This window comes from Belonocnema kinseyi, chromosome 1 (genome assembly GCF_010883055.1).
Source record: "Belonocnema kinseyi isolate 2016_QV_RU_SX_M_011 chromosome 1, B_treatae_v1, whole genome shotgun sequence".
NCBI lineage: Eukaryota > Metazoa > Arthropoda > Insecta > Hymenoptera > Cynipidae > Belonocnema > Belonocnema kinseyi.
In genome coordinates this window covers 114,752,928-114,762,400 of record NC_046657.1, presented here as the reverse complement: position 1 = coordinate 114,762,400, position 9,473 = coordinate 114,752,928, and the positions used below count along the sequence as shown (strand labels likewise).

The 9,473-nt window shown below is 25.4% G+C and overlaps 1 protein-coding gene across 1 annotated transcript in view; it reads left to right on the top strand.

The window, feature by feature from the left end:
- The first annotated feature begins 2,071 nt into the window (after positions 1-2,071).
- The window catches only part of LOC117168362 (probable helicase senataxin), a 45,264-nt gene continuing 37,862 nt past the window's right edge, over positions 2,072-9,473 (top strand). Inside the window, exons 1-5 of the mRNA XM_033353954.1 lie at positions 2,072-2,188; positions 7,239-7,399; positions 7,711-7,824; positions 7,946-8,062; positions 8,210-8,390. Of these exons, the coding sequence (XP_033209845.1) occupies positions 7,325-7,399; positions 7,711-7,824; positions 7,946-8,062; positions 8,210-8,390 (487 nt within the window). The 5' untranslated portion in view covers positions 2,072-2,188; positions 7,239-7,324. The remainder of the gene's footprint in view (positions 2,189-7,238; positions 7,400-7,710; positions 7,825-7,945; positions 8,063-8,209; positions 8,391-9,473) is intronic.

The following is a 9,473-nucleotide window of genomic DNA, read 5'->3' as shown; positions in this document are numbered from 1 at the left end:
TTTTAGTTGCATATTTAGCTCTTTGGATAGAAAATAAATTATATTGTTAGAAATTAATGTTTTTATTTGAAAATTCAGCTATTTCATTTTTGGTTGAAAATTGATCTTTTGACTTCTTCAAGGTAAGTGAGTAAAAATTCACGCATTCTGTTGAAAATTCATTTTTGTTGTTGAAAATATTAATTTTTTTAAACTGGCAATTCAAGTATTCCATTTATTCCATTCGTGTTTGTTTGTCAATTGAACTATTTGTCGTTTAAAATTCGCCTTTTTTTTAAAATGAATGTTTTTTATATAAAATTACAAAACTTAAACAATTAATTTTTTTTTAAACAGTGTTTTAACCGTAATTTCTATGTTCGTAATTTTGGGTTCACAACTACGCAGCCATTCATACCGAGTATTCTTACAACAGAAATAGACCATAAAAGGAAGAAAATTTCCAAAATTGATTAGGTTCAACCAGGTAAACGAACTATAGGCAAAGGTATATACGGTTCTTACTTAATTCCAGAAGAATGTTTTCTAGGTTTTCCCCGCAAGTAATTGAGGGATTCAAACTTAAAAGGCCTTGCATAAATATGGGCCATATATCTCTCAAACTTAAGACTATGTTGTAGAACCGTTTGCAGTTTAATATTTAGGAATTTGCAATCGTGTATGTTACATTAAAATATTTAGTACGTTTATTACTGTTTTCTTCTATTTTATTTGAGTAACTGTACACTTTAAGGTAGTATTTTGTGTGTATATATTAGTTATATTTTCTCAAATATGTGATTCTAATTTCAAGGTAAAAGTGCCATCAATCATTTAAAATTTTAAATCGTACAATTAAATATAATGTTATAAAAAGCTCTGAATAAAAAGTTTGTAACATTTGGAAATGTTCAAGCATTTTTCTCAAATTAATATTTTGCCTGACAAACAACGCCACTGATAATAAACAATGAAGTTCTTGAAATTTTTTTTTTTTAAAATGTGTGTGTGTGTATGTATTTTAGCTACAAACTGTATATTAATTAATACAATCTGTAACTGATAAACATATGTTATAATAGTTACTTAATTTTAGCGTCTTAGAGAAAAATTGAAGGTATTATAATTGACAATATACTATTTTTTTGTTTCTAAAGAAATCTCACAATTCTTTATAAAATGGACCAATTGGATTTATCCCTTGCTTGATTTTATAAAGAATTTTAAATTTTGATAGCATTCAACATTTTAAAGAGAAAAATGTTTAGCTCTGTCATAATTAAATTAAATAAAACTTTTCAGTCATTAAAAAATAGGTGAACATAAAACTTTTTCCGGTGATATATTAAAATTATAAGTCATAATTTATGATTTATAGCATATAAATAGCTATGTAACGATATTATATTAAAAATTTTAATTTAAACAATAAATAATTAGTTTTCATTATATAACTACTCACTAATAATTGTGAATCATTAGAATAATTATATAATAAGCACTTAATATTCGAGTGGTCAATAAATATGCAGTACATCATTTACATTTATGGTAACTCCTGTAATTGTACCTTCGGTGGTAACTGATTTTTAAAATTTTCTAACTTCAGCAATTACCGACGCGGAACGTCTGAAAAATGCCGAAAACTGCGAAGTAACTCCGAGAAGTTGACCCACAAACCAAGAGGGCGCTTTTAGCAGTCGAATTTTGACTTAGTCTCTTATTCCATTACATGAGCAATCTTCCAACTCATCTCTGATAATATCTTTGTTTCTACTTTCTATTTTTCCGAAAAAATAATTGTGCACCGATTTCTGTATTTATAGTCTTTACATCTGTGCATACCTATTTTTTTGTTGTTGAAAATATAGAAATTAGGAGGGGGAACCTCTAGCAATGTCTTTGCTTTGCCTCCAGAAACTGAATCGCTCTTATGGTAAGATATTACCTGCCGTTCACTTTACTGACTTTACATTTATGTATTGTAGGTTCTTACTGTAGTACGAGAGAAAATCACCAGGTGTTCACAAATTTCTTATGGTTTACGACAATATCTTTGTTTACGGTCTTACTGGTTTTATCTGGTTACTGCGTCAGATTCGTCACACAATGAAAACTGATGAAAACGTTGAAAGCCCCGATTATTGTGTAATAAAGTTGATAAACATTGATTAATTATCTTCAGTATGGATTCTCCGGGTTAAATCAGGTAATTAAATCCGTACAGGATATTGTACTAGCAGGAATTCCTTTTTTTATTTGTTGAAGGCAATTTAAGTTCTACAAAATTGACGAACTCTTAAAGCTTTTGAATTTAATAAACTGGTAGTTTATGGTTATATTAATGTATTTCCAAGTTTTCATTTAACTTGGCAGTTTTTGAATGAAACTTAATTATTTTTCGTGATTGTGTGTATTTTTAGTAACATAAATTAGATTCAAAAAAAATAATCTTGTCTAAAAAATAATCATTTTGGTTGAGAATTCTTAAGTTGTGTTAAAAATTCGTTTTTTGAAGGGTAATATTTTTGTTTAAAAATTCAACTTTTTGGTAGAGAATTCATGAATTTAATTGAAAATTCGTCTTTTTTATAGTAAATTCATCTTTTTCGTTAATACTTGTAATATTTTTTCAAAAATTAATATTTTTTTCTTGTAAAAAAATAATGTTTTGGTTTAAAAATTCATCTTTTTGGTTAAAAATTTAACGATTCGGTTTTAAATTTCAACTACTTTCTTAAAAATTAAAAAAAAAAAGTAGTTTCTATCTTAAAAAATCGAATTTTCTGTTGAAAATTCTTGATTTTAATTGAAAATTCGTCTTTTGGCAGTAAATTAAACTTATAGTTGAAATTTCATCTTTTTCAGTTAAAAATTCAACTTTTTGGTTGAAAATTCTTGAATTTTGTTAAAAATTCTTTTTTGTTTGTAGAAAATTAATCTTTTTGGTTAAAAATTTAAGAAGTATGTTTTAAATTTAAATTACTTTGTAAAAAATTTAACTTTTTGTTTGAGAATTCTTGAATTTAATTGAAAATTCGTTATAATTTAAAATTTAAAAATATTTCAAACATTTTTTTGAAGCTTTTTATGGAGTTTGAAAGGCTTTAAGCTAATAAAATATTTGTTTCGATTCCAGTATAAATTTCAATTGATTTTTCATTTTGAACAAATAGTTTTAAAAAGTATGTTTAAAAATTTCAAATGATTTTCTCAAATTTCGCGAAAGAATGCAGCAAGTAATGAAGCAAACATTCTTTAATTTTGAAAACTTACACAATTTTATAAGAAATTTAATTTTAATTTAGTTTGAAACAAAAAATAAAGAGGTTTGTAAGAATTTTGAAAGGTTTCAAGAGAATAAACTAATTTTAAGATTTCTGAAAAATGTTCAATCCTTTTTTATTTAAAAAAATTGTTTCTAAGTAATTATAAAAAAAAATTTCGAAACAATAAAAAATATTTCCGAAATTGTCAAAAAATAATCTGGAATAGTTTAAGACAATTTGTTTAATTTTGCAGAATTTTTTCAATTAGAAAAAATTTGAATTATATGAAAAAATATTTAGAAGTTTTTGAACAATTTAAAAAATAATTTAAATTGGAAAGGATTTTTAAAACCTCAAAACTCAACATATTTCAAGATTGAAAAATTTATTTTAAGTGAATACGTATTTAAAACATTTCATAAAATTTCCAAAATTATCAAAAACGAATCTCAAAAATTGTAAGACAACTTGAGAGATAATTTGAGTCAGTTTAAAAGGTATTTAGAGATTTTTCAATAGATTAAAAATACTTTAAAACTCTTTAATATTTACGAAAATTAATAAAATATTATAAAATTTCTTCGAAGGGAAATTATATGAACATAAACTTAAAGCAAAACAACTTCAGAATTTAATAGTTATTCGAAAATTTTATTTTGTATTAAAGTTATTTTGTCCCACAAATCATAAGTTCCTTAAAAATTTTGTCTTAGCTGAATAATCTTTTTTGATTGAAAATACAACAATTGTGTTAAAAAAAATTTTTTGGTTTGAAAATTCATCTTTTTGGTAGAAATTTAATATATTTTTTTGGTTAAAATTGCCACAGTTTGGTTTAAAATTGAAATCTGTTCTAGTTAAAGAATTCAACTATTTGGTTGAAAATTCATCTCTTTGGATAAATTCACCCCTTTTTGAATAAAAATAAAAAGGTTTTTTTAGTTTTAATGTCAACTATTATATGTTTCGTTGAAAATTGATCTTTTTGTCGAAAATTCATAATTTTAGTTCAAACTGCATTTCTTTGGTTGAAAATGTTAAAAAAATAATAAAATTTTTAATTTAAATATATTTTAATTATTAAGCAAAATATATGTACAATCTTAAAAATAAAATTAATTTTTTATTTAAAAAAATACTAGCTAAATATGTTATTGGATTATTCTCCTTTTTGGCAGAAAATTAATCTTTTGTGTTAAAAAATCAACTACTTGGTTAAAAGTTGAAATACTTTGCTAAAAAGTAATTTTTTAGGTTGGCGATTCATCATTTTAGTTGAAGATGAACTTTTTGGTTCAAAATTCATATTTTTCATTTAAAAGTTCAACCATTTAGTTAAATATGTTTTTTTTTAAATTTGTATTACTCTTAAAAATACAGTCAAATCAACCCAAAACATAAATATTTATTTGAAATTTTTTTTGTAATATTATTTTTCCCTTCATAATTTGCTTTCCGCTGAAAATTAGTACCTTGAAAAAAGAATTTTAATATAGAATCATAAAGTTTCGAGAGCTTAAAATTTCTAGAAAAAATTAGGGTTTGTTAATTTTTTCACTGCAAATTAAAATTTAAAACCAAAATCGTCAGTATTCCAAATTTTTAGCAATTTTAGGTTATTTTAGCCATTTACACTGAAAAGGGGTATTTTTAATAAGTAATTATTAGATTTTAAAGATGGAAACATTGCGATTTAAAAAAAAAATCATAATATTTTGAAGGTTTATAATATTTTAACAATTCTAGATTACGGTGGCGTTTTTACATTGGTATTTTTAACAAAAATAATCATTAGATTTAAATCCAATGATTTTTGTTTAATTATGAAATTTACATGCCTGAACAGTTTCGGATTCTGTTAGCGTTTTTCATCGAAAATTGACAGTTTTATTTAAAAACTAGACAACAAAATAAATCATTTTTAATGGTTTTTCATCGAAAATTGACAGTTTTATTTAAAAACTAGACAACAAAATAAATAATTATTAATGCTTAAATTACACTCGCGTTTGCATTCAAAAACGTCTGTTCTTAAATAAAAATCATTTTCGTCAGAAAAAATAAAATAAAATTGAATATTCAATTTTCATCAGTTAAAAATTTTAAAAACAAAAGAATCTAAAAAAACTTTAAATAAAAATGTTTGAATTCTGTAAATTTATCTCTCAATTTTCAGCAGTTTAAAACTTTAGTTCTAAATATTCAACTCTCGAAAATTAAATGATTGCAAAATTATTTTTTGTTTAATTCCAATTTGAACAACTTAAAACTAAAGAAAAAAGCGAGCTTTATGTTAAAAATGTAATGTTTACATCATTTTACTTAAGAGTTCAATAAATAAGCATTTTTGTCTATACAAAATATTTGAAAAAGTCGATTTTTTACAAAATGGGTTGCCATAGGCAAATAACGTTTTGGCAAATAAATAATTATCGAATGGACTCTCAATAGGGAATATTAAATTCTTTAATTTAGAGATTCTTTTTTCAATATTTTGAGGAGTTAACCCCGTATCTGAATAAAAATGTACCCCCGTTTCTAAATTATTTTGAATTCCTTTAGATTGTTTTAAATTGTTTAAAATAATTGAAGTGTTTATTTAACTGTTTTAAAATCACTCGAAGTTTTTTGAAGGCCCTATGATTTTTTTAATTTTTTGGAATTCATTTACCTCACTGTAAATTTTAAATAAATTTGGTTTAAACATGCCTAATTTGAATTATTTCTCTATTTCTTAATTTATAAGATTCTTTACTTTAAATATTCTTTTTCAATATTTTTAGGAGTTAACCCCGTAACTGAATTCAAGTGTACACCTGTTTCTGAATTCTTTTCAATTTCTTGGATTTGTTTGAATTCTTTTAGATTCTTTTAAATTTTCTAAAATAACTGAAGTGTTTATTTAATTGTTTTGAAGTCACTCGCAGTCTTTTGAAGCCCCCATGATTTTTTAAATTCTTTTGAATTTATTTATTTAACTTTTAATTTTAAATAAATTCGGTTTAAAAATGTCTAATTTCAATTATTTTTATTTCTTAATTTATTAGATTCTTTAAATTAGAGATTCTTTTTTTCAATATTTTGAAGAGTTAACCCCGTATTTTAATTCAAGTGTACCCCTGTTTCTGAATTCTTCTCAATTCCTTTAGATTCTTTTAAATTGTTTTAAACAATTGAAGTGTTTATTTAACTGGTTTGAAGTCACTGAAAGTTTTTGAAGGCCCTATGATTTTTTCAATTTTTTGGAAATCATTCACTTAACTTTTAATTTAAAATAAATTCGGTTTAAAAATGTCTAATTTGAATTATTTTTCTATTTCTTAATTTATTAGATTCTTTTTTCAATATTTTTAGGAGTTAACCCCGTAATTGAATTCAAGTGTACCCCCGTTTCTGAATTCTTTTGAATTCCTTTAGATTCTTTTAAATTGTTTTAAATAATTAAAGTGTTTATTTAACAGTTTTGAAGTCACTCGGAAGTTTTTTGAAGGTCCTGTGATTTGTTCAATTCCTTGGAATTCATTCATTTAATTTTTTATTTTTTATTAACTTGGTTGAAAAATGTCTAATTTGAATTATTTTTCTATTTCTTAATTTATTAAATTCTTTAATTTAGAGATTCTTTTTTCAATATTTTGACGCGTTTACGCCGTAACTGAATTCAGTGTACCCCTGTTTTTGAATTCTTTTCAATTCCTTGAATTGGTTTAAAGTTTTTTGAAGGCCCCATGATTTTTGTCCATTCTTTTTAAATCATTGAACACTTTAAATGTTTTTGAAGGTTTAAATAAAAAAATGTAAATAAGCTGGACATTTTTGTTGAAAAACGGAATAAAAACTCTGTTTTTTTTATTTTAAAGGGCCATTCTGAAATTGGGATTGAAAAATGCAAAGGTTCAACTGTATTTTTGAATTTGCCTCACCTTAAACTTAGCAACGATTATTAAATTAAGCATAATATTTTACGTAAAAATAAAACTTTGTTTTCAGGAAAAGGAAGAATGGTAGTGCTTCTGGAGTATAGGGAAGGTTGTAACTTTTTAAGACACCATCGCTAATAGATCAATTCAATAACCATGGAGATTATCCTGAGGCGTATCAAACAGGGCCAGTTAACAGACGAAACTTGGTCTTTAACACAGAAAAAAAGGGTAAGTTTGAGCGATTTACACATAAAATAAAACGAAAAGTTGTAAATTTATATTTTCTATAAGTATTTAAAAAAGAAGGATTTCTAGAAATTTTTAATGATATCTTCTTCTTAGACGAGAAATATATTATGTACTTTTTACTATGTAAAGTATTAATGTAATTTTCAATATTTTAAATAATCACAAATCTACTTCTTCAGCTTTCGAATTAAACAGCTTTCATAGTGAATTATTTTTGGCCTAGTTTTTAACCAACGTTCAATTTTATCATTTTCTAGGTTTCATTTATGCAAAAAATATTTATTTTCTAGTATACCGTTGGGCGCAAACGAGACTGCGATATAAGACTGTATTCAAAATTAGTGTCACGAAGACATTGTATATTTCACCACACAAACGATGGCATATTCGTCGAAGTTTTGAATGTAAGTTAACATTTCTGCTTCGAACTAAAATATTCCGAAACTGTGGCTATTTTTTCTATTACTGTTTTTGACATTAAAATTAATCAGGACTGTATTTTGCAAATAAAAATTTATTTTCTAGAGTTCTGCCGGTTTGAAAATTAACACAATATCTCCAGCAACAGGAGCGATGGTTCAGTTGAATAACAGCGACATCATTATTATCGGACATGAATTCATGTATGAACTACAATTTCAGGTAAAATAGCAAGTTCCATTATATTAATTTTAAGATCATTCTATTTCTCTTTTGTAAAAATAGGAACATGTTTATATTATAAAATTGAGCACCTCCTTCATTTAAAATAATTATTTTTATTTGAATAATGCAATGTATTTTTGGCAGGCTCTTTCGAAATTAGAAAATCCAGAATTTAAATTTAGTCCCAATCCTGATTTAACTGGAAATGGGATAAATTTGATCAAAAGGGAACTGGAAGAGGATGAATCGGATGCCCCACAACCTAAAAAAGCTGCGAAATTGACGACGAGCGAAACTTGTTCAGAAGCATTAGTGCGCTCTCCAAGTAAGATTTTTTTTTTCTTTTCTTAGGTGTGCCAAATTTTTAAGTTTTAAAAAGGAAACTAAAACATTTTTCTTTTCTTTACGAGATTTTCTTTTTTAATGGCTGATTTTTAGATCTAACCCAACTTCTGCTTTTATAATTTCCGATTTCGTATGCTTGAACTTAAAATCATAAATATAGATATATAATTTTAAGGTATATTATGGACATGACAAAAATTGAATAGAAAAAATTGATTAATAACTAAGAATTATTATTCTTGCACGATTTTTTGTATCGCTCCTTACATTTTGTTTTCATTCATGCGATGGTACTCAATTTTTGAAAATAAATGATTAGTTATCAAATATGTTTATTCGTTTGTATTTATACAAATATTTTTTTTGCATGGCTTATTTTATTTTTACAAATTGAATCAGGTGAAGTTGTAGAGAATATCTTTCCTGCGAAAATAATCGATCCTTTTTAGAAAATTTGTTAAGAAGGGATACAAAAAAATTTTGTCAGAAATAATAGAGTTTACGTAAATTATTTCTGCATTACAATTGTTAAGGAAAAATAATCTTTTATGTTTTAGTTATATTGTAAAATTCTTTATTTTTAAACTGTTTGATTTGAAGTTATAAATTTTTCAATGCTTTATCTTTACGTATCTAAATTTTATTGTCTCGAATGCATGTTTTACAGTATACGAGGGTGGATCAAATATAAACAGGAATTTTACAAATACTTTTCTTAGCCAATCGCAAGCACTCTCACAGTGTAGGTTCTTGTAATGTAGTGTATAAGGAGTGGGTAAAACGCTTGGTGAGCTGTCAGTCAATTCGTCAGTACAGCTATGAGTGAGCAACAGGTTGCAGCGTCCGTTGCACAACGGGTTATAATAAAGTTTTTAACTAAAGAAGGCGTTAAACCGTGCGAAATTTTGACTCGATTGAAGGATTAGTTTGGGGATGATACTCTGTCTAAAACTCAAGTGTTCAGTGATCCCAGATCTGAAACGAGATGCGGTCCAATACTATGACAGGGCTATGTCCGTGTGAATACAGTAGGAGACGCTGTAAATGACTGAGTTGCGCGCGC